The 25,765-nt window shown below is 33.2% G+C and overlaps 2 protein-coding genes across 3 annotated transcripts in view; both read left to right on the top strand.

The window, feature by feature from the left end:
• The first annotated feature begins 2,859 nt into the window (after nucleotides 1–2,859).
• On the top strand, nucleotides 2,860–9,255 carry LOC105176036 (lipid phosphate phosphatase 2). The gene is made up of 8 exons (XM_011098713.3): nucleotides 2,860–2,959; nucleotides 3,201–3,430; nucleotides 3,667–3,754; nucleotides 5,566–5,675; nucleotides 5,800–5,893; nucleotides 7,241–7,429; nucleotides 7,488–7,547; nucleotides 8,749–9,255. Exons 2-8 carry the CDS (start codon nucleotides 3,215–3,217, stop codon nucleotides 8,838–8,840), a joined length of 849 nt encoding a protein of 282 aa, XP_011097015.1. The 5' UTR covers nucleotides 2,860–2,959; nucleotides 3,201–3,214; the 3' UTR covers nucleotides 8,841–9,255.
• Nucleotides 9,256–10,534: 1,279 nt separating this feature from the next.
• The window catches only part of SCD1 (stomatal cytokinesis defective / SCD1 protein (SCD1)), a 33,004-nt gene continuing 17,773 nt past the window's right edge, over nucleotides 10,535–25,765 (top strand). Inside the window, exons 1-16 of one of the 2 annotated variants that reach the window (XM_020698596.2) lie at nucleotides 10,535–11,278; nucleotides 12,475–12,616; nucleotides 12,724–12,824; nucleotides 15,575–15,638; nucleotides 15,786–15,899; nucleotides 17,608–17,822; nucleotides 18,888–18,942; nucleotides 19,027–19,110; nucleotides 19,275–19,470; nucleotides 19,580–19,709; nucleotides 19,804–19,867; nucleotides 19,954–19,998; nucleotides 20,689–20,764; nucleotides 20,879–20,952; nucleotides 21,032–21,082; nucleotides 23,427–23,584. In XM_020698596.2, the coding sequence (XP_020554255.2) occupies nucleotides 10,809–11,278; nucleotides 12,475–12,616; nucleotides 12,724–12,824; nucleotides 15,575–15,638; nucleotides 15,786–15,899; nucleotides 17,608–17,822; nucleotides 18,888–18,942; nucleotides 19,027–19,110; nucleotides 19,275–19,470; nucleotides 19,580–19,709; nucleotides 19,804–19,867; nucleotides 19,954–19,998; nucleotides 20,689–20,764; nucleotides 20,879–20,952; nucleotides 21,032–21,082; nucleotides 23,427–23,584 (2,039 nt within the window). In that variant the 5' untranslated portion in view covers nucleotides 10,535–10,808. Of the gene's footprint in view, nucleotides 11,279–12,457; nucleotides 12,617–12,723; nucleotides 12,825–15,574; nucleotides 15,639–15,785; nucleotides 15,900–17,607; nucleotides 17,823–18,887; nucleotides 18,943–19,026; nucleotides 19,111–19,274; nucleotides 19,471–19,579; nucleotides 19,710–19,803; nucleotides 19,868–19,953; nucleotides 19,999–20,688; nucleotides 20,765–20,878; nucleotides 20,953–21,031; nucleotides 21,083–23,426; nucleotides 23,585–25,765 lie in introns of both variants that reach the window. The other variant, XM_088877347.1, reaches the window with a different exon arrangement.

Raw genomic sequence — 25,765 nt, 5'->3', positions numbered from 1 at the left:
TGTATATATGATTTGACAATGAACAGTGATTTTTGTCTTCCAAATCCCAACATCATACTTACACCACTTATTTTAAAATATCTTAAATTATCCCAAAACACAAATCCAAACATATTATCTATTTTTAATACACACTTACTTATCTCTATTTTTCTCTCTCTATTTTTAAAATACAAAACAAAATAATTAAAACACAAATCCAAATGCAATGAAAGTGATCTGTAAACTTTGTTGAATAGATATTGCAAGGGTAACCTAATAAGCCTTCTAGACTTCGTAAAAGGTGTCCGATTTCACATTAAACATAGTAAATTGTTGCATCTCTCATCCTCTGCAATATTTTTAGTATAATTTAATAGTATTGTAATTAAATGCATAACATTGGGGATTCATTCATTCTGGAGGTACTGTACAGCATTTCTCAATTCCAAAAACTTTGGCTTTGTGCCTTCCTTAAGATTTGCAAATTAACCTGAAATCGAAACCCAAGAGACTGAATTCTCTGCAGTTTTTACAATGTGCAATCTATAAAAACTTACTTTTTGGGTTAGGTGCTAATTAAAGAGGCTTAATGTAATTTACCTTACTGTGATATTGCAAATGAGTAAATTATTTTTTTATAAAAAGTAAATAGTAATTTATCCCACTGTGTTTTAACTAATGAAGCAATTTGCCTCAATTTTAAAAATATAGGAAGGTAAATTGCTATATTTTGAAAAATATAAGGGATAAATTGCTATTTTATTTTTTATAAAGGGGTTATTTACCTATTTTTTATAATACAGGTAGGTAGATTGCAATTTACTCCTAATAAAATGGTGCTTTTAAAGTCGAAGTTTTGTGTCAATTTTACTCTTGACGTTTAATTCGTCATTTTGTAGCCTACTACTTAAATTTAATAACTTAATTTAATTTTTAGTGAAAGTTTAGAAACAAGTTCGTTAATATGCAATGTGCAAATTTATCCAAGGCAATATTTTAGAGTATGTTTGGTAGGGTGAAAAATGGGAGTATAAAAAAGAGTAGAAGAAAGAATGTTGTTTGATAGTAAAATTTGATGTATATGAAACTTTTCCGTGATTCAGTTTTATTTTCATTTAAAATTGGGTGGAATGTCAAAAAGACAAAAGTATGTATTTTATTTTTAATTACTCTATTGCCCCTATATATATAATTTTTTTTCAATTTTTTTCTCCTTCCCGCTGATAATATTGTACATAATCGCCAAAGAAAGATAACAAAATCGCTGAAAACTACTACATCAGTGAACGAAGAATTTTTTTATTAATAAAAAATATTCTTGATCTTTTTTTATAAATATTTGTATTAATAAGATTTTTAAATTTTGATATACTAAAATTATATTAGTATGAATTAATTTATCTGCTTTTTAATACAAAATGAAGATAAGGATTTTTCAGTAAAATTATAAAAAAATAGTCTTTTCATTTTAATCTGTTTTTCTCGTACCAAACAAATAAAAATATTTGAGATTTATTTTCGTTCCAATCATACAAAACAACTTGAAGGAAAACTATTATTCTTTCCCTCTACTTTCTCATTTCACTTCTCCTCCCCTACAATTCAAATCCTATTACACAAAAATTCTCCACCCCCTCCCCGGTCCAACTCCGCCGCCCCTCCGTCCCCCGCTAGAAGGGACGCCGCCTCCTCTAGCACTGGGCGACTCGCCCAAATCTATAATAATTTGGGTGATTGTCGTTGCCCCCTTCCACTGAGGGCAACTTCGCCCCCTTTTATGGCCTGCAAGTTCGAGGATTAGGGGGTGGCGGGCAGGGGTTGGGATAGGGAGGTTATTTTTTTATTTAAATTTATATTATATAAAATAATTATTTTATTTTTCATCATATATAATTACTTATAAAATAATTATTTTATTTTTATAATTTTATGTATTATATGATATAAAATAAGAATTTATAATTATCTATAATTTTATACATTTTTTATCTATATAATCATAAAATAATATTTTTATATTTATTTTTATAAAATAATAATTATTTTTGTAATCTATAATTATTTTTTATAATCTATAAGTATTTACTAAATAATTATTTATAATTATCTATAACTTTATGTATTTACATTTTTTTGTTGTGATAATATATGTATATGAGTTGATTTTTTTCTTTTTGTTTTTTTAAGTTGGTATATTAAGTTATATATTTTATTCTAATCTATAATATATTTTAAAGTGTGTAAGATTATTTATCATATGCATGTAGAGGCGTTGTGTCACGAAAGCTAATTTAAAATATAAATTCAAAATTTGTTTTTATGCAATTTGACCTTTTTTTTTCTTTATGTAAGTGCTTATATGGCAAAGAAGATATAAAAAAATATTCACTTCAAGTGCCGTGTCATTTTTCAGTGCCAAATAAGATAAAACATTCCCAAATTGTGCAGCATGTGCATATTTCCCGACCAAAAAAGCAAAATCCGGCCACCGTAGGACCTAATTGAAGCATGTTAATTTGCAACATAGTATATAAAATGTGATAACTATCATAATCAGTGGACTAAACTTGAACGAGGCCAAGTTAATATATATAAATTAAAAAGAATTCCCCTATAAAATATAGGTAGTTAAATTGAATTTTTATTTCATTTTATGCTCTTTATCCATAACATATGAAGGTCGAAATTGCCCACAAAAATGTGTCACACTTGTGTGTGAGTGTGTGTGTGTGTCTATTTACTATCAAATAGTTTTCCCATCTAAGACTAACTGTCAATACATGTCCCTATTTTCTAGAGAAAATTGCCCAATGTTTTCTACGGTCTTGCGTTTATGTTGTGGATCCAACCTTTTACAACGCCAACTTTCCCTTTCTTGTCAATATCAGGTTGCAAATGATCTTCACTCTGTTGTCTCTCGTGCATACCATCTCTGCCATTGTTGCTTAATTCTACTTCTGGAGAGCCCGCATCCTACGTAAGAATCGAACTTCAATCTCTATGAATGATTGTTTGCGTATCTTAATTATATATATACATGTATGAAAGTCGTGACACGTATTTGCAAAGCATGCACGCATAAGGGTTCGACATGCAGCACTCGCTCATAAACTCGTCTGATCATAAAATTTGACAAGCGTTAAGTTTATATATGCATAGATAAGTTGCTTTCAGTACTAATCCATATCTTTAGCGAGTAACGTGTGTGCTGCGTATAGATGGGCTCGTGAGAATGAGGGAGAATCAATTCATCGGGCACACTATTAGATCTCATGGATCAAAGCTTGCGAGAGTGCATCGGCACGACTGGCTGATTCTGCTACTCCTTGTGGCGATGGATGTTGGTCTCAATGTGATAGAACCGTTCCATCGTTATGTCAGTGCAGAGCTGATGACCGATCTGAAATACCCTTTTAAGAAAGACACTGTGCCCATGTGGGCTGTTCCGGTACTTGCGTACAATTATAGCTAACCATGCTGTATTTTTTACTCTATTTAACATATACATATCATGTATATAACAATGATATCATGAATTTTATTTTTTAAAAAAAAATTATATGTATATTCTGTATATATAAACGGAATAAAAGATACGACAAGATTTGAAAAATTCAATTCAGTAGCTTCATGTACTAAACTAACACTCCTGTAATAATTAAGGTTGATTTCATGTTGTCACAGATATATGCAGTAATCTTGCCCATTACCGTATTTCTGGTATATTACTACTACAGAAGGGATGTTTATGATTTACACCATGCTGTACTTGGTATGACCTTCTTCGCATATATCATATATGGTTAATTATTACAATAGCATTCCTCTTGAGTTACTGTAATTACCGACAGTCCTATTTCTTTCTTTTCAAAATTACAGAAAAGCTGAATCCTCAGGAGTCCCATCTTTCAAAAATAATTTAAATTATATCCTTTTATACTCTCCTCTGCTCAAATATAATTATACGTAAATTTCATATGATTTGAAAAATTATATTTAGTATTTTTCATGTTTTCTTCTGTATAATAAATAGGTCTCTCTTATACTCAAAATTCACTGAATCTGTTGATATTAACAAAAAAACTTGTATAAAAATCGATATTTACCCCCAATTGATTTATCATTGACTTTTTGCAGGTCAAATAAATCTTTTATAACTAAACTATTCTTATAACGGTGAAAATATACCTCCTTACATGCATTAACACGTGTGAAGATGTATAAGGATAATTTAGTTATAAAAAGATTTATTTGACCTACGATAAATTGGTAATAAGTCAATTTGAAGTAAGTATGAATTTTTATCATATTTTTTTGTTAATATCATCAAATTTTGTGAATAACGTAGAGATTTATTTGTTAGATTGAAGCAAAACTCAGGAGGACTAAATGAAATTTTTCAAATCGTAAAAAGTTTACATGTAATTACACCAAATTTCAGGAGAATGGAGCATAATTATTCCTTTTTAAATGACAAACAGAATAGTCAAAGTTCTCCTTTTGAGGAATATAACCATAATGAAACTGAAAAAAATGTGAATCCTAAGTTCTCATTTTTGAAAAATAATTTCAGTTATCCTTTTTTAAATCAAAAATAGAACAATTAAAGTTCTTTTGCTAAAATACAACCATATTTTTTAACATTATTACCAGATGTTCAAATGTAATAGACAAGTGTTATGTATAGTCATAAACTTGGAATATAAATTTTGATCATTCCAAAATAACAGAGCTATGTACAGTCAGAAAATCGAAGTAATTTGTTAAATGACAATTTCATTTAAGAACTTAAGTAATTAAAGAGGATAATTATTTAATATTTGAATATTTTTAACACACTCTGTTGCGTGCAGACAGTATTCCTTATCACATAAAGGGATAATTACAGTTTTAGTCTTCATGTATTGCCACTAATTCGTTTTCAATCCTTAAACATATTGAAGTTCTATATATTTTAGTACTTCAACTTTTTAAAATATTAACAGTTTCGGTCCTTAAGCCTAATTAATGACCATTTTGCCCTTTTGAAGAAAACATGTAGTCCAACTATCTTTTCCTTCTGCTTATGATCAGACCCGACATGCTGAATAAAATTAAGCCTCTATAAATTGACCGCCTTTGCTCCAGTATTCTAGGTCCTCGATTTTATGGACTTTACTACTAGGGAATACTGAGGACTTTGAATACTTGGGAACAAGGTGGCCAAAGAAAGGTATATATGAATTTATGGAGGCTTAATTTTATTTTTGGAAGCATGTTGAGCCTGATCATGAGCATAGAAAAAAGATAGTTAGACTATATGTTTTCTTTGAAAGGCCAAACTGGTCATTAATTAGGCCTAAGGATTGAAATTGTAAACATTTTAAAAACTAAAGGACTAAAATAGAACTTTAATATGTTTAAGGACTGAAAACGAATTAGTGGCAATATATGAGGACCAAAACTATAATTATCCCTCACATGGAACTCTTTTTTTATTTTCATAAATGAGTGATAGTGATATCCAAACTCATGACCTTTATTTGGCTTGACTCGAGTACGTTGAATGACCACTTGATCTGGTACTTATGCATGCATCTGCAGGCCTTGCATATTCGCTTCTAGTAACAGCAATAATAACCGATTCAATAAAAGATGCCGTCGGAAGACCTCGCCCTAACTTTTTCTACAGGTGTTTTCCGGACGGTACACCTGTATGTCTTTCCAACCATTTGACGCAATATATATCACAATTATTGTCATATGTTTGTTTGTAATAATGTTCATATGCTATGGTCCTTAATTTGTATCTTACAAGAATTCACTCTTCATGTCCAGATATTTGATCCTAATGATGGCAATGTCTTGTGTACTGGTGATAAGAAGGTTATAAAGGAAGGATATAAAAGCTTTCCCAGCGGCCACTCTTCATGTAGGTGTCAAGCAAAAAGAATTAAATTACGGAAAAATTCTAACTCGGATCTAACTCGATCAAATTTGAATCAATCATATGACAAGTGCAGTACACTTGTCGTGTGATTAGTGTACAATTCAGAAAAAGTGATCAATCACATATATCACAAGTATATCATACTTGCTCTGTGATTGGTTTAGTTTGACCAAACTTGATCCGAACAAGAATTTTCCTTAAATTACATTGCATATCCTTAACTTTACTAAGTACTCGTACCTATATTGAAAAATTGAACGTCGTTTCTTGCAGTAATATTTTATTTTGAAAATTCCTCCATAGACACTTAATGGCAAGTTAGGAGAATTTATAATGAAAAAAAGAGAGTAGGAGAGACGTCAGAGTGATTTACATAATTCAAATTGTTCATTAAACACATAGTTATTCTTGAAATTTTCTCGATTCAATTAATCCCTTGCTTCTTGAGATCTATTCTCATAAACTCTGTGGTAGAGGGCAGTCGATCAAGAAACGTATTAAGACATGGCTTTTGTTGTTTTCATGTTTCGACAGCCTGAAAGATAGTTAAGAACATCATAGATGTTTTCTTGTATTTATACAAAAGTCGTCGTACGTTGAGTGTATTTTTAACTTAGGGTTAATTACACTAGACCCCCTCTATAAATGTCAAATTATATCTTTTTTAAAAAAAAATTAGAATTACACTTACACCCTCTCAAAAATTTACTGTTTACACATACCTACTTTTGTTAGGATTTGGAAAAAAAAAGCTGAGCTTAGCAAAAAAAATTGCATAAATTTTTAATTTTACAATTCATTTAACGTTTTCATTGAATAAATTTATACTTATAAAGGAAAAAATATAATGATATTAACCCCTCTCTCTCTCTCTCTAAATATATATATCCCTTTATAAGTAATAAAATATATATAAGAATGTTAAATGAGGGGCAAAATTAAAAATTTATGTAATTTTTTTTTTGACTTTAAGTCAACATTTTTCGTTCCAACCCTAACGAAAGAAAGTTAAGTGTAAATCGAGAATTTTCACGTAAATGTAATTTTAATATTTATTTTAGAAAAAATATAATTTCGCATTTTCAGATGGGGCTTGAATATAATTAACCCTTAACTCATTTTGATTTATACTAATGTAGTTAATTACAAAATAAAAAAATCCTGAAAATCGTTGGAAAATATAGACATTTATCTCCCCCACCCCCCCCCCCCCCCCCGCCTCCTCAAAAATAGACAAAAACACCTTCAAAATAGAGCATGACAAAGACTAAGAAATTGCTTAATATATATAAAGAATAAGGTGATGATGAAGTGATTCAAAATGCGCAGGGTCCTTTGCCGGTCTGGGCTTCCTGGCTTTGTACTTGTCTGGGAAGATCAGAGTGTTCGACAGAAACGGGCACGCAGCCAAACTTTGCGTTGTTCTTTTGCCGTATCTGTGTGCTGCTCTTGTGGCTGTTTCTCGTGTGGACGACTATTGGCATCATTGGACTGATGTGTTTGCTGGATCTATCTTAGGTAACTGCTTCACTTAAATATACAACTCATCAATCAACTCTAATATACATCGATGCAGGCGCGGTGGTCTCTCTTATCTGCTACCTACAATTCTTCCCATCTCCACATTCCCTCAACGGTGAGTTACTAAAATGTTCAACTTTTTTCTACATCATTAAAACTTATTACAACATGGTATAAGATGTTCAGATGCTGATAAAATATTACAGAGCGTTACAGAAAATCTTTTAGAAAAAGAGCTTACAAGCTCAAAAAATAAGATATTATAAACTTATAAGTTAACTAGTTCAAATTAATTACACAAATTATCATTTCGAGCATCTTATAAACTCGATTAATATTTTAAAAAGGACATGACATGTTATAAATGTTAAAAATATTTAATAAAATGAACGAGTTTATAAAATTTGTTAAACCTATCTTTCAAATATAATTTACTTAACACGTACATCTTTGCATGTAAGATAAATATATGTATTTTTTTATAAGCGGATGACAATGAGATTATAATCCAAGACCCCGTGTTTGGCCTGACTCTGATATCATATTAATCAACCACCTCATCCAAAAGTTTAAATTGTTATACTATGGGAGTCGTTGGGAGAACTTTGCTTTTACAGAAGTGATTTCTGTAGAATAAGTTGAAAATTGTAGTAGAATCAAAAGTGAGTAGTATTTATAAAAAAAAAAAAAAAAGCATTTATTTTGATTAGTATATTTCATGCTTTAATTTTTTAAAATATTAATAAAAAAGTGGATGTTTAATTTAATAATGTTCCGGCTAAGTAATATAATTATTGATTCATACATAATAATTAAACTTGCATGATTGCCAAAAAAAAAATTGTTTTATTAATTAATCATAGCATTTAATTTATATATTTGAGCAATATAGGAGTAATAAGGCAACATAGCAAATAAAATATATTATTTAATATGTGATAGTATAAATTTGATTATTGTTAAATTATTTAAAAATTTCAATATCAACTTAAAATATGCAATTTAAAAAAATAAATTAAATGCGATAAAGTTAAATTAAGAGTATTATAACGAGGGTAAAGTAGTAAAAAATAAAATAAAATTTATTTATAAAAACTCCAAAGCAGCTAGAACCACACTAGCTTTTGGCCTAAAAGCGTTTTTCTTAACAATTTTAAGTTGGCATCCAAAATACGTCAAAAGTACATCTTCAAAGCAAGAAGATGGAAAATACTTTTTTGCGCAAACACTTGCGTACGAAAAAAAACAATCAATCATTTAATTAATATCAATATCGTGAACACTTACTCCTTACATCTCTGTTTCTGAATCCTTAGGTTGGGCAACTCATGCCCTAAACAAACTCATGGCAGAAGCTGCGTCCCAGCAAGATTTGAACACTTTGGAGAGTGGCAGCATCAAGACTTGATTGCAGGATTATAGCAGACTCTACATCCATCCCCCGCCAAGGTTATTTTATTATAGGAAAAAATGTAAGCAGCCTGTTTGTGATATCGCAAATGAGCAAATTATCCCTTTATAAAAAAATAAATAGCGATTACCTCCTTATATTTTTAATATACAACAATTTACCCCCTCTATAATTTGTAAAATGAAGCAATTTACTTCCCTGTATAAGGAGGTAAATTGCTTCATTTTAAAAAGTACAGAGGGGTAAATTGCGATATTTTCTTCATACGGGGTAATATGCTCATTTCCAATATCACGGGGATAAATTGCTATTTATCCATTTATTATATATATATATATATATTGATATGTATATTTATTTTTTTGTATGAAGAGAAATGAAGTATGAGAAACTGAAGCATTGAAAATGCAAAAATTTTGTATCACAAACACACAATACCTATGCTGTAATTTTTGATATGTTTGTTAATTCTATGTCCTGTTTTTGCAAGAAAACCAGTTATTTTGATTTAAATAAGAGATAATATATGTTATTTTCTTATTCGGAATGATTCTTCCGAACCCAAAAATATTTATTATCAAGACTAGTAATTTGTGGCATATTTTACATACGTGTATATGATTTTATTTATTTAAAGTAGAATTTATATTATTAAATAAATGATATATTAATATTGAATTTATAATAAAGTGGTGGAAAAAACAGATGAAAATAATAATTAAAAAAAGAGGCAACAATTATCAGAAGATAGTTTGAGGAGTAGGAAGTTAGATAAATATATAAAAAATTAAATTAAATATTAAAAAAAATGTACCGAATAAGGGCGACACCAAATTGGTGCTCTCTCTTAATATATAGTACTAGTAATTTGTGGCAGAGTTTAAAATAAAATATTTATTATTTAATTCAACATATACAAAATAATAAGTTAATATTAAATTTATATATAAATAGTGACAAAAATTAAAAAAAAACTGAAATAAGGGGTTTAATGCAATTTACATCTCTGTGATATTGCAAATAAGCAAATTACCTCCTATGAAAAAATAATAGGGAGGAAATTTCATAGGGGATAATTTGCTCATTTGTAATATTATAAAAGATTGGTCGTATCTTTTCTAAAAAAATTAATAACTATTGAAAGATATCAGGGAAGTGAGAAGTTAGATGGGTGGGTGGGAAGTTAATAAATAAATTAATATATTAATTAAAATATTAAAATTGACATACTAAAATAATTGCGATGCCAATTTTCCCATTTTCAATTATATATAGTATATTATTCGCTTATTTATCCCATAAACCACATAATATACGACACCGGCTTTTGTTAATTGCTTAAACAAAATCTGTACTATATATTAAGTAGGAGTACCTTTAGATGTCCCACTTAATTTTGATGTATCATTTATTTTTAAGATTTTAAATCAATTAATGAATTATTTCTTAATTTTCCCATTTATCATAATTTCCAAAACTACTTTTTGGTGGTTAATTTACATTTTTTTTTAATTTTTCTACATAATTATCATCTTTATTTGTCAATTAACTATAATAATATAATTTACATAATTATTTTATTTTTTATTTTTGGAAATTATATATATAAAATGGGCCACGCTTTCTAATATATTACTAATTAGCGGCTCATTCATCCCATAGATTTTGGCTTAACTTATAACCACAGACATTATCAAATTTAATCTAATGATTCACACCTGAGTTACTCAAATCGTATGGTTGGGTTGCATCTCGTAATCGAGCATTTGAGCAAAAGCCCCCTTTCAACCTGATTTCCCAAGAGTCTGGATGCACCTCCACCGAATTTTCTTGGACAGCTCCTCTCCGTTAGATTTCTGCTAAGACGAAATTCAAATCAGTCAAAGATGTTCGTCACTTCAACAGAGCAGTCTCTTGGCGGATCTGAAGTAATCTAAGACCTCATATTTTGCCCCTTTGGAATCAATGGCCCGAATTTTTGAGTATTTCGTGGTGTGTGGAATCGGCCCAGAAATCCGGACTCTTGATGGGAACAGGGGATACCATGGCACTGGCATCATGTACTTGCCGTCTTTATTAGATCAATACCCTTCCTCCAATCACTCTCTTTATCCTCCTCCCCCACCTCAGCTTCCTACTTGCGTTTTGCCGGCAGGCGTGCAGTTCTATGCTTCGGGCTTTGATTCTAGTGACCCTTCATCGTTTCCCAGGAGCTACCCCATTGTGTTAACTGAAGGGGATGGGTCCAAGATTTATGTTAGTTGCATTGCATTTCGAGATCCTGTGTGTGAAGACATAGCAGAGGCATATCGGATACCTGCCAATTCATTTGCTGATAAATGCATTTGTCTTATCTCGCGTGCCCCCAGTTTCAGCATCCTGCGCGATGCATTAGAGGAAATATTCCTGCTTTGTTTTTCAACTTCTGGAAGCAGGTAAGAACGCGAGTTCTTATGGACATGGAAACTTAAAGGGAAACCTTATTTACTTGATCTTTGACTTTTGAGGTGCTAACAACTGGGAAATGTCTATTGTATAGTACCAATCCTTGACTTGTTTTATAGTTCATTATCATGACGCCAATCAAAATAGTACTTCAAAATGGTATATGTATTGATTGCTCCTTTTTGTTCTCTGTGTATCTGACATTCATATATAATTGCATACATATGTTTATGTATTTGTATATATGTATGCATAGTAATCAGAAACCCCATGGACCAATACCCAGCAATCTGGGATTTAATGAACCTGATCACAATTATGTGAAGCATTTTTGCTGACATCTTCTGGAACCTTGTATCCTTAAAATGTGTATGATATACCCTGTTGGAGGACTGTCATATTTGTGTATCATGCTTGTTCAATTCCCCATGTATAATTGGATAAGCGACCACCACATTCATCCGTTGTACTAGATTCTTCTATGCTGAGGAGCATTGGGAAGGGTCGATGAAAGGTCATACAGGCATTTCCACTGGCTTTAGGTATCTGATTGAACATTTGCCTTAATCAGCATTGAGCAGGTCGACTTCGTTGTGTGCCTTTTCTTGCATGCAGGTCATAACTATGACTAAGGCATTTGACGGCATTTCTTTCAACATTCCAAGAAAAAAGACGGAATTCAAGGAAAAGTGATTCAGAATAGCATCATATGGATATTAGATTGGCCAATTGATAATTTTTTCCTGTCATGTTCAGATTGCATGTATTTCCTTACCTGTACAACATGTTCAAACTTCCACAGCCAAAGGTTACTATCATTGTTGTTTAGTGTGAATGTTCTCTTGGTTCATTTGGAAACATTATTAAATAGGGACGGAGAATATTTTGAACTGGATGAGTATTGTATTTATGTGGTATGTGAATGGAGGACAAGTTCTGCTGAACTATTCCATTTTGCATTCTGGACAATGTATGTTTTTCTTGCCTAAATACAGCTCTTTTTGCTTGAGTTACAACTGATGGAAGAGAGAAGAACTATTGGCAACATACTTGGAGCCAGTTATAAATCTTACTAGGAACATTGTTCTCTGTTTTCTTGATCCTTTTTTTTTTTTTATGATTACGGATGCTTATTTTTATTATTTGAAGAGGATACATAATGTGCTCAGCTTCAAAACTTTTTCAGCAAGCCACTGTGGGATGTTATAGCATATTTAATCTCCAATGTACCCTTGCCTACTCCTGGAAAGGACCGAGTGTTGTTCGCGATTGAGAATAGCCTGCTTGCTGTAGAGGTTCCTCCAAAGGGTGGGCTTCCTCATGCTGATGTACGTCACCAACTAACTTTATTCGTGTTTTGTTCTGAGAATATATTTTGTTTGTTGGTCTGTATGATTTTATATCGATAGTCATAGTCTATTTCCTTTCATGGCAGATTTCCTTCCAGCCTCTCCTCCAGTGTCTGGATGTTGATAATTTCATCAAACTTTTTACTGCTGTGTTGCTTGAAAGGAGGATTTTGCTTCGCTCAGACAAGTATTTCCTCGACCTTTTTACCTGTGCATTATTTGCAACTTCAGGCTGATATTGGTAATACTTACTATAACTGTTAGCATCAGTACCAGTGTCATGGGCTGTATCCCTTAGCTACATTCTCCAGTCCAGTCCTTTTCATGGACTGGTTTGAGAATATTACATCTTTATTGCTGAGAGTGACTCTTTACCGAACACCACACTCTAAATCCAGAACCATGACCACCATATTAACTGAAAAAAGAAAGAAAACACTAGGCAGTGGTTGTCGATGCAATATTTTCCAAGAAATCCATCTCAGGTTTTCTTTGAAGCACCGTTTGCTTATGAGATTAGAGAAATATCTTTCAGAAGTTTTCTTCTTTATACCCTTTTCAAATAGACATATAAAAACCAGCCATAAACATCACAGTTTTATCTCTTACCGAGCACCTTTTAAACATCACACTAACTAAAGTCATTTGCATACATCTCACATCCAAACACATCTACGAACTAATTTTCTTTTTCTCAAATTTATGTCTCAATTTCATCTCAAAGATATGATATCTCAAGAATGAGATGACAATTCCTACTGATTCTCTATACAGAGATTTATTCATTTGAAAATAAATTAATATTTTAATTTTGTTCTAGTTCATTAACATTCTTTTAGTCCGTTGGTGGTTTTGCCTATAATAATCATTTGTCGTGTGTTTCTTCAAGCTGCCTGTGTTTTTTAAATTATTTTATTAATTTGCTCTATCTTTTAAGTTAGTGATGTTGCCTAATCTTATGTGGGTCAATTTTCCTGTCTGGGAAAAAAAAAAAAGAAAAAAAAACAAGAATCCATGGTTGGCATCACCATAGAGAAACTATTAAAAAATGCATTTTCAGTTGGACACTAGTGGCTCAAGAGATGATGAATGTGATGAGCTAAAATGGCCATATTATGAAATAGAACTAGAAATCACTATACTGTCTTGGATTCTTGATCTTGTTGTTTATGCTGCATGTATGTATAATTTGTTGGTCTGTTTTTTTGTTTCATCTATAGAACTTGAGAACCTGTTTTAGAAGCCACCCCTTTATGTCATGTAATGACATCGTCCTCCCCTTGCTAACGCTTTGTCAAAAGAGTAAATGGTGAAGCAAAAATCACTTATATGCCTTCACCAATATCTCAAGCAAAGTTATACGAATTATCTAGTTTTATGAGATTATATTTTGACATTCAATGTAAAATACATGTGTGCTGCAACCTTGCCTCACTGTTCCCTTGTTCCCCAACTACACAACTGCAACTCCCTTACCCTTATCCTACTCATGCATATGATGACACAATTTTCGGATAGCCAATTCTGGTGGTTTTAGCATAGAAGGTGATGAAGAGGATGGCTAAAATGTAACTCGTGTGGGTGGAAAAGGGCGTATGAGTAGGTGGGATCAGTCTCCATACTAAGGGTCCATCGTGTGTGGTTGTACTGGAGGTGGTCATCTATGTGCATGGATGCAGATAGTTCAATACAACAATGTGAGATGGCTACAGACTGGATCATTTTAAACCAGGCCATTTTGCATATACTCAAGATGCCAACTATTAAACAATTTGATAATTTTGAAAGCTTAGGCTACAATATGTGAGCTGTGTGTATATATCTATCTATCTGTTTTTCTATACATAACATGTACGTATGTGGACATATATATAAATGATTATAAGTTGATAAACTAATATTGCGCATATATGCCCATAGCTAAAGTTTTTTAACTGCTCATCTCTTAACTTCTCTATGAATTTCAATTATAGTAAAACTAGGATACTGTTAATTTTTCAGATGTCAATTTTTGTATATATAAAGAAAATTCAAATATTAGGACGTATGTTGTGAATAGAATATACCAAAAATTTCAAGTTATTAATTAATTTTAACCTCATAATTTCATTTTATCTTTTAGGAATCAACTCATTTTTAAGTAGAATGAGAGGATAAAGATATTATAGAAGATGAGGAATTGAAAGAAATAATTGATATAAATTACTATTGAACCCCTTTTTACTTATTTTTAATTTGATCCTCTTGTTAATAATTGATATATATTTGATACTTCTGCTGGTTATATGCTATTTGCATTTGTGTTTTTTTTTTGGTTTCGGATAATTCACAGCTGTATTTCATTTGTGTCCTTCCATATGCCGGTTGTGTCCCGATATAAAAAGCACCTGATACTACACGAGACTATTTTTAAGAGTTTTTATGCATGGAAGGTTAGGAAATTGCCTAGTTATGGAATAGGGGTGGGGTATGTTTGTGGATAGAAGCTATTTGGGGTGAGGGAATGGGCTAAATGTGGGTTTCATGTGGGAATGGGTTGAGGCAAGCAGGTGCGGATGGGTAGTGCGTGTAAAATCTTGTTCCTGTGCTACGTCTTCTTGATCTTTCACTTTTTATACTTGTATCCAAGACATGGTAATTCGTATAATACACCTTCTTTGTGCCATCTGTGATTATGAAAGAGGCGACTTAGTCCAGTATGACATAAGTTGAGGGCAAATATGGATTTTGATAGCCTTGATGATTCAAAAAGGTTTCCTAATGGGAGCTAATGTCTTGGGGAATATATAGTGTCAAAGTTACTTTTGGAGAGTGACAATTCCGAGGAATTGATGGCTGTCATATATGGACAACCCTAAGGGAATTTGTATAAGATTATCCTTATCATCTTGTTATTTCCTGATAATATTAACTGTGTTATTTACATTGTGTGTGCAGGTATTCTCTTTTAACTCTTGTGTCGGAGGCCATATGCCATTTGATATATCCATTTCGGTGGCAGGTATGTCTTCAACTTTTTGAGAATGGCTCTTGAGAAGGATTACTTGCACTAGGGTGAAATCCGGTGTACTTTTTTATATTAAGATTGTTATGCTTCAAATATTCCAAAGGAGTGCTTTCTGATCGTGTTATGTTTGTTGTGCTGAAGCACGTCTACATTCCGTTGCTATTTTTCAGTGGAGTTGACTATATTGATGCCCCCACGCCATATATGATGGGTCTTCATTCAGGTGTTGATATTTTTGGTCTGGTCATGGATGGCGTAAGTTCTTTCTTGGATTTAAATATATGAAGACTCTGTCATATTGCCAATGTTTTCTTTGTTTGCCCTATTCGTTGACCTTTTTATGTTCATTTGCCGACGTCAGTTGGTTGCTTTTGACTTTTGTATGTGATATCTTGTTCCCTTGACTGCTTCTCAGGATAGCTTAATCTAAATTTAACAGATCAGGAGCAGCCATGACTTTAGAAACCCAAACTGGACTAACTGGTCTAATTGCCCTGACAGTCATGTGGGATGCTTCTTGGGTTGGGTGGAGCTTGAAAACATATCTCTAAACCTATAGTTCTTAGCAATTTCTTTCAAACCGAGTGGTTAAACAGTGGGATCCTGAAACCATAAAACTATAACTTTTGGAACATCATTTTCCCATCTACAATTATATGTCAACTACATAATCCATCTACATTGGTTCTAAATGAAGCAAATCAAGTCTCCACCTGTCGGAAGTTAGTATCTTTTAACTAATCAAGTCGAGCTTTCAGGTGAGCTTATCTTGTAGAATGGGACAAAATATTCAACCTTGCACTGTTATATGCTTGACAAGCCAAGTTCAAATGGCTAGCAGTCCATTTCAAGTGAAGAATTTAGTAACTTTTTTCCATTTTCAGCAGTCGGTGTGGATTACAGACCTTGGGAGTGGCTGCTGCTATTGTTTGTTAAATGCTTATTAACATAGTGACTCTTTTGGAGCTTATATTAGCAAGGGACATGTCATAATTTACTATCTTTTAACTAATCAAGTGAGCGTTCAGGTGAGCTTATCTTATAAAATGGAACAAGGTATTCAACCTTGACTATTTGCTTGACCAACTGAGTTCGAACAGCTAGCAATCCATCCAAAGTGAAGTATATACTGTATAATAACTTTTTCGCTTTTCACTAGGCGACGTGGATTGTGAACCTTGGGAGTAGCTACTGCTGTTGTTGCAAAATGCTTATTATCATGATGACTCTTTTGGAACTTATTTAGCATTTGATAAACTTGTACTGATGCAGTCCATTGGATATTTTTTGAAGTTGATTAGCTGAGTGCCTGAGTCACAATATTTTCTTTAGGACTTGTTGGCGTCTATCCTCTTGACCTCCGTACAGAATTCAATCTATAACAAAACCAAAGAGTTATCTTCTTGGTACAATTGAATGTTCAAATATCATATTATTAAGGAAGTAGGTAGGAAATTGCATGTTGAGACACTATGATGCATGCCATAACATTATATAATGGTCATGATGTCATGCACTGGCAGCCTGCTAGTGAGTGGGAGTCTGATGGTTATAATCCACAGCACCATAGATAGTATGTTAATGGACGTAATAACATGTAGCAGGTGTATGACAAGACCGTTATTTTTCTCTCTAACTTCAACTCTCAACGGGTCTCAGAATTTTGCCCGTACAGGTTCTCCGATCAATGGTAACAATATTTGCTACTGTCTTTTATATCTTCTCATATTCTTCTGAAATAATCTAAGCTTTTGAAATAAAGTAGTACAAAATTGTATGCATGCTAGAAAATAGCTATTGAATTATGTTAACTTATTTATGCTTTATTGACACTAAACTGGCACTTGGTAGATGAAATTTTTTCTTGGCTCTTAAATGTGCATCTGTTTTTCAATGCATTATAATCATGTGACTGAACACATCTAAGGAAGATTTGATGTTCTTTTCCTACATTACATTGCAGGTCGTAGTGGTTGACCTTGAGCACAATCTCATCACAACATCCGAGGAAATTCCTAAAATACCTGAGCCAGAATATAGTTCTTTGCGTGGTGAAATAATGAAGCTGTTATATCCAAATGTTGTTGGCATAGACCAGATGAAGAGTGGTTCCTTCTGTGGGGAATGCCCTGGTGGTGGTGGTAGGCCATGGGGAGAGGATCACGATCTCCATCTTAGGTGAATTGTTGTTAAGCGATTTAAAATTTCATGATGTAATCATTGACAATGATGTCTCCGTTGTAGATAATAGAGTTGTTTGTCTTGTTCTTGTGTTTGTACATTTACGGCTATGGTGATGGCCTCTTTTACTCAATAGAATTTGTGAATTGTGCATTGGAGTATTACAACAGCTTTAGCTTCAATTCTTAGTCATTACATGACCTATCTTTTCATGTTCACATGGTCAAAGTGAAATCCTTTGGGTATCATCAACAAAGAAATTTGTTAGGGTGAACTTTATTGAGTTTTCTGAAATATGAGGTACTTATGTTATTTATCAAGCTAATGATTTTATTCTACCGGCTGTCCATATGTTAATCATTGAGGACTTTGTTTGCTTATACTTTTCCAAATCTACAAAACAGCAACTCATTTTGGTTGTGTGAATTCCCAATCCATTATATGATTTTGTGGTTAGCAAAACATATACATTTATTAGTTGGGTGAGCTTGACCAAGTGTAATGCTCCGTGGATTGCAGTACCAGGTCGTAATTATAATTAGTGAAACAGTTTTCACATTCACATACTCTTCACTTTAGACTTACACATCAAAAAGCTCGATGTCTTATGAGCATTTTGATGCTCCATGCTTTGCATCCAATCTAATCAGTTTGACTGTGACGTTAGATAAATTATGTTGAGGTATATGCTGTTATGCTTTATTTCCTGCGCGTTTCTTATTTAATCGAGAATGGTGAAGTTGATCAACATTTAATACATTTATGGAGACGTAGGCATTGATCCATTTAGTAGAAATCTGCATGGTGCACGAGTCCGGAATCAAAAGAAAATGTATGCTGGCACAGATGTGGATTTAGCATATTCAATTGCACTGATGTTTAAGTCATTTTATAATCTTATTTGTTGGTCTATGATGTTACTTGGTAAGGTTTTATCTTTTATATTTTAGTATGCCCACTTTTTGTAGTGATTTTTCTTGACTGTCAGAGTAAGACTGGATGGCAAGAGAATTATATACTAGGTATCATCTCACCTGTTGAAAATTGTTTTGTTTCTTGCAGGTTTATATTCCTAAAATTCTTTGCATCAATTTTAGGTGGCTATCGCAATTTTATAGTATGGACCTTTAACCTTATTCTTCTTGCCATTTCAGTAATGAGTAGTCTAAGTGAAGGTAGCAACTAATTCAATGTTTCTTAGGAAAATACTGCAACTCATATCTTCAACAGTCAGGCATTTTTGAAGAAGCGTTCTCGGTCAACAAACCAGCCACCAGATCCTATGGTGAGTAATTCATTCATTTTGTGCTAGTTTAAGTCAAAGAGTAGCTATATCCTATTTTAGCAACTTTTTTTGTACCAGTTTAAAATACATTAGTTGCTATTTTTCTTTTCATTTTAAAAAATTCCAGATTGCTGAATTTTATATTTGATCTCCAACTTTAACAGATAAGCCAGTTTTTAGATTCCCAAGGTTTCTTAGATTATTTGGAGAGAGGTCTCGGTTCTGAGGAAAATGGCAACAACCTTCTTGATAAGTTGCAAGATGCTATTGGCAGGGGACAAAACCCTTTCTCAATTCTTCCAGTAATGTTGGCGGAGCCTGAGATTATAACTATTTCTGATCCTGGACTGGGAATGTCGGGTAGTTTTCAATATCTTGATGCTGCTAGACATGCATGCCTGTTAAAAAATGCCTTAAGACATACGAGCCAGACATGGTACCAATGAGTTTTTATTATTTCTCCCTACAGGATCAGGTGCCAAATATTGTTATGATAGGTTCCCTTCAAACATCAGAACAGAAGAGCAGGAAGAAAAGAGGAAGCAGATTCTTGCAGCAGCAAGTGGAGCTCTCGAGTATTCTGGAAAGCACACTCTGAGGTATGCTACATAAGAATGAAGATAATCCTCTATGCTTTTATTGGTTTGCTTGAATCCTGAAACTTAATATTCTCCATCTCTTTTCTTTGTGTAGTTCACCTTCAATGCGTGCTGGAAAAGATTCTAAGCCTGAAAGCCTGAGTCCAAGGGAGAGGGCTGTGAGTATCATGTCATTGTACATCATGTGGTTCATTGAGCAAATTCTGTAGTTTACTTTAATCTGATGAGTATCTGTTTTTTACAGGCAGAGAGGGAGCGCATGGTTCTAGACATTAAAGTGAAGCTGCAGGTGTAATGTTTTTCCGTTTAGTTATGTTATGCTGGCTCTGTATCCACATTCTAATTGAATATCCTTGCCTTTTAGATCTCAACCTCTTGGGTCTGTTAGAATTCTCTGTACTTGATAGTTGATAATGCTTTCATTCTGTTGGTTGGTTATTTCTTTGTAGAACAAGTTCTTATTGTTCTGTTCTTGAGTGTTCCAGTTACAACTCGTCATATCTGTGATGTTCATTTTTAAGATCAACCTTTATACAATAGCATGAGTTTACTTAAACATTAGTTGAAGCTATCAATTAATAATGTGGCTAATGAGCATCCTTCCAGTTCTGTTGAAAGTATGTTTTCAATTTCTAACTACTGACAATGTTAACCTTATGGTTTATTTGATCCATTAGCTGATTTTATGTGCAAGACATTTTCAATTGATAAAATTGGAAGAACAGTGTGTTTTCGCTGATCTTCCAGTATAATTTTGCAGCATACTCTTTGTTGGCAATAAACTTTTGGAGGCTTTTCATATTTAAAGTGTCAGATTGCAAGTCCAATCATTGTCTTTGTACAAATGTCACTGGATATGCTCTATGTGTGTGGTTTTTTCGTAGTTTACTATTTCTGTCAATTTCTTAAAAGCAGAATCTTTTCTTATTTTTGGTGGTACTACAAAGAAAATCTAAAATATATGGGCCCTATTGAACAGGGATTGTGGCTACGACTATTGAAATTGGGAGCAACTGATGACCCTCTTTCATCATTTGAGTATGGAACCATCCTTGGTATGTATGCTTTTCTGGAGGACCAAACTTAATCTCTATCAATAATTATGTCTTTCCTTCCATAGACATGAAATGAGAGTAAGTTTTCTGGCACATTTGTTATCACTTTATCAGCTTTGATCGAGTCTGATGCTGAGGGAATTGGTGGTAGTGGATTTGTTGAATGTATAAGAGAGCACATCCATTCGGTATGTTCTATTCAATAAACAACATTTGATTTAAGTATGTTATCATGTTACTTTCTAACTCTGGTCTTCCCCTTGATAGGGATGGACCTGCCAATTGACGGAAGAGCAGTTTATTGCTGTGAAAGAACTGGTATGTTTCTCACGCTTCTTGAAGCATATGTTTGCCAAATTTCATATTTTTCTTGCACTATTTGAAGTCATTATAGTTCATTTTCTTCCCCTTTTAATACTTGATAATAATTTTGGGATGGCAATGGGTCGGACCCAGACCCCCTGGGGCGGGTTTTGAAGCATTAAACGGTCCCGGGGCAGGTCCGGGTCTTTGAGGTTTGGAAACTGGAACCTGTCCCGATTATTTTCCTTTTAAAATTCTTTTGTATATTTTATGTCTACTTATATAAAATATATTTGTACATATGCAAAGTATGTGTAATTTATTTATACTTGCATACAATGCATAAACATAATATTTTTATAAATTAAAATAATGGTATAAATAGTTTATAAACGTTTTAATGCTTATATAAGTAACACTAACGACACATTTTGAATTTTTTAATATTTTAATGCCTAAAACATGCTAATTATTGCCTCGCATTTATAAAGTTATGGTATTATTTTTTTAATATTTTAAAAATATTAATTGGGTCTATCGACTGGGGTTGGCGGCTCCCGGGTCCGGGTCTAGTCCAAGATTTTCTTGGCAGGACGGGCCCCTAGTTTTGGCAAACCCGCCCTGTTGCCGTCCCTACTTGATATGTGACTGATTATCCATAAAGAAAAGAGAAGTAATATTCAGATTCTTTGCTTATGAGCTTTCTATATATCCAGGCATGATAAATTTAACTGGCATTGCTTGAGGTTTGGTTCTAATTATAGTTATGAGCTACTTAGAGTTGGAAAATTATATGTGATACTCCTTGTTTGTTGTTGTCTTGCAAGTAGACTCAATCATTGGTCTAATCGATGGAATTTGCTTATCAGCATAGCAATTAAATGAAAATCTAATTTGACCTTTAAGTTGTGAGTTCAAGGGTAAGGTTTTGATAATTATAGAAACCTCCTTTAAGGTTCAGTATAAATGTAGATATGGCTTTACATGGCATCTACAGATCCCCTATCATTGTTGTCATCTTACATATAATCTTACACAATCTACATCATTATTTCAATAAAATGACAATTTTGAACTCCTTATTTGCACCTAATTAACTAAATATCTTACAAAGTTTAACCACATTTAAACAACTACCTTTGAAATTAATCCTTTACACTATTTTTTTTTCGAATTTTAATTTGACTTGTATACTTCTTAAATTATACGGACAATGCTAATGGAGAATTTCCAAATTACTTATAACTGAAGATATTAGTCTTTAGAAAATGATTGAATAGGTTGTCGAATTAATACTGATAGTACAAATTTGTAGTATTCATGGAATCTGGTGGAATTCTAAGTGAACTGGAGGATGGATTCTTAACTCCAATTGCAAGGAGAATATGTGTGGGGTTGGAATTGATTAAGCTAATAAACTGAACTAACACAAAATTGGATGAAAACACTTAAAAGATGAGAGAGTGATGCAATAGAGATTAGTCCAATTTAATGAAGGCATTATCCAACTGATCGTCGATCATGAAGAATAAGTTTCACTATTCAAGTATTTTAGCCCAAAACCTGGTAGGATAGCCATGCTAAGTTTCAGTTTTCTTGATATAATAGATTCAACTCAAGCATCATAATAGAAATTATCAGTGCATTAAGTGGGCATGATAGCATTACATCTCAATTGAATAATAGCATTAAACGCAAGTTAACAACTATACTCAAATAAAGTAATCCAGATAGATGCAATTATTTAATGTAGACCTGTTGTTTCCCACAAATTAATCATGAGGGCACATAATGAACTTGTATGCTATTGGTCCCAATCATTCATGACAGTTATGAATAATTTAATTCGTAGATAATAATAATAAGAACAATTAATAGTCATCGGATGTATGAACACCAATTATTCAATAAGCACGAAATATAGAAATAAGAAATAGTTGAACAAAATTTGGATTAGCACAAAACCTCACAGTATAACAAAATAATTTTGCATATCCATCAAGTCAGAAAAAAACATAGCAATTCATAATTTTGTAGAGAACTATTCAAGTTTAGACTTTAGAGAAAAAAAAGAAAATTCTGAAAGATCTGTAAAGTGTGTGTGTAGAAGCCGATGTCTTTGAGTCTTTTCTGCTTTTCCAGCCTGTTGTTTCCTTCCTTGATGAGATACGGTTGATCAGTAACTAATCCTCCTGATTAAGGAAGAGAGACTCTTTCCTTGTTATAGTTCAACACACTGGCTGTTGATAAGGCTTGATCTTGCCTTGGCCAAATTTCAATCTGCCAAAATTTTTTCTCCTTGACGAAGAAGTATCTCTAAAATGAAGGTGCAGCCTAAATTTGTTGGAAATGAATGCAGCTTAAAACAGCCATCAGCCGAGCTACAGCTCGGAATGACATGGCAACTATTAGAGATGCCCTAGAAGTGTCTGCTGAAATGCATAAGAAGGATGTGAACAATGTCCCAGATTATCTCCAGCGACACCTTCGCGCTCTTTCCATCTGGGATGAGTTACGGTATGCATGTCTTCTATTGTATTATGTCTGGCTTTCTACCTTTTTTTTTTTTTTTTTTTTTAATATGTGGTATCTTTCACATTATCTGTTCCACTACTGTGGTTGGTCTATGGATCAATCTGCTGGATGCTTTCGGTTTTACATCTTCTCAGTTTACTTAATGGACTTCATTCTGGTAGAAATTTGGATAAGTATGCTTAGAACTACTTACTTGGATGCTAGCATCATGATAAGTTGGAACAGCCACATGAGTACCAGTATAAAATATGTTAAAGAAAAGATGAAACCTCAAAGCAGGATTGATTTTTTCGTCTTGCCCAATTTCTGGGAGAGTTGCAGCTGCTGCATACCCTATAGATGCTCCAGAAAGCTCAACTGCTCGCTGTGTTGGCATAACAGGAAGTACCATAAAGCATATTCCACAACACACCATTGCAATAACTATACAATTGGATGTATTCTACAAAGTCCTTGAAAAGTTGTTAAGAAAATAACTTTGCAGAGCAACTTCATGAATTGAATCCTAGGATATATAAAGGATAATTATGCTGCACCATTTGTAAACTAGTCAGACTCAAAAACTACTTCTCTATTTTGAATAAATTGACTGAGAACAACTGCATCAAAATAGTGGCCTAAAGGAGCAAACATACTTATTCCATCCTTAACAATTAAATAAGCAGCAAAGAAATCGATCAAACTAAACTAATTGTGACCTTTTTACCATTTGTTTAAAACTTCTAAAGCCAAATTATTTTCCACCTTTTTTTCTGTCTTTCTGCACATATATGTGTATATCCACACGCTACACATATATATGCACATTAGACCTGCATACACCCAGACACATAATACACACACAGAAAAGAGAAACACATAAATATATTTATTTTCCTTGTCCTGATTCAATACTTTGTTTGGAAATATATAAACAAGTCCTCAGAAAAGGAAGAAATCTTATAAAACAGAAACTAACTATAATTGAGAAATCACTAACAAAATCCCTAATAACATGCTATACACTATCCTCTACAGCCAATATGCACCTATATTCCTATATATATAATTTTTCACTCCCCTCGATCTGGCAATACATACTCATCATGCCTAGCTTAGAACACAAATCGTGGAAGTTAGGACGATGAAGAGCTTTGGTAAGGTGCCTGCGGTTTGTTGCTGTACAGAAACATGGTTTAACGTGATAATCTGCTTCTCACCCTTTTCACTTATGACGTGCCTATCAATCTCAAAATGTTTTGTCCTATCATGATGCACAGGATTCTTAGCAATAGCTAGCAAAATGACTATTACTCTTCATGTTAAGGAACCATCTGTTTTCGCCCTTAACCCGTCTAGCAGTCTTTTCAGCCACATTCCTTCACATATTCCAGGCGCTAGTGCTGTGAACTGAGCTTGTACATTACTTGGGGACAACTGATTGGTTCTTGCTACGCCAGGTCATTAGAATTCCCTACACAAAAGAAGGATACCCTGATGTAGATCTTCTGTTGGTTATCCATGTGACCCAATCTGCATCTGTGAATACATCAATAGACCTTGTAGTCGTTTTCGTGAAGAATAGCGCTTTGCCCAGTCACTTTTGAGATATCTAATGATTCTATATATTGCTTCCATGTGCTCTTCACTGGGAAATTTTCATGAATTGACTGATCAAACTAACAGAACCCAATATCAGGATGCATATTGAGCTAGATATATATGATTTCCCACAAGGTGCTGATACCTGCCTCAATCTACACCTCGTTCGAGCCCCCAACTTCATATTTGGATCCATTGGGTGTCCACCAGTTTGCATCGAGTTATACAAGTCTCATTAAGAAGATCTAACACATACTTCCGTGGTGACAATGAGATACTCTGACTGATCTTGCAACCTCCATCCCCAAAAATGCCTCAAATGACCCGAATCTTTAATCCCCAATTCATGTGATAAAAGTTACTTTAGATGATTGATTTCTTCCTCCTAAGTCGTCAACATAGACTATGAGAGGAGTCAACTCTTCACCTGAACGGTGTATGGTTAGCTTGACATTGAGCAATGCCGTTTCTCTTGAGAACACTGGTTAATGTGTCAAACCATGCTTAAGGAGGCCGTTTTAAGCCCATATAAAGATTTCTTCAATTGGTACACTTTATCACTTGTGCACTTGGTCAAAGGCT

Source organism: Sesamum indicum, linkage group LG13, assembly GCF_026168435.1.
Source record: "Sesamum indicum cultivar Baizhima isolate 11 linkage group LG13, ASM2616843v1, whole genome shotgun sequence".
Taxonomy (NCBI): Eukaryota; Viridiplantae; Streptophyta; class Magnoliopsida; order Lamiales; family Pedaliaceae; genus Sesamum; species Sesamum indicum.
Note: the sequence above shows the minus strand (reverse complement) of the source record. Positions and strands in the feature narration are given on the sequence as shown.

What these genes read in the sequence shown, in the direction of transcription:
- LOC105176036 (XM_011098713.3), top strand. Translation starts at nt 3,215, where the DNA reads ATGAGGGAGAATCAATTCATCGGGCACACTATTAGATCTCATGGATCA. An exon ending in TCCCAGCGGCCACTCTTCAT is followed by an intron (nt 5,894 to 7,240) that starts GTAGGTGTCAAG and finishes CAAAATGCGCAG; the next exon opens with GGTCCTTTGCCGGTCTGGGC. An exon ending in GTTTGCTGGATCTATCTTAG is followed by an intron (nt 7,430 to 7,487) that starts GTAACTGCTTCA and finishes ACATCGATGCAG; the next exon opens with GCGCGGTGGTCTCTCTTATC.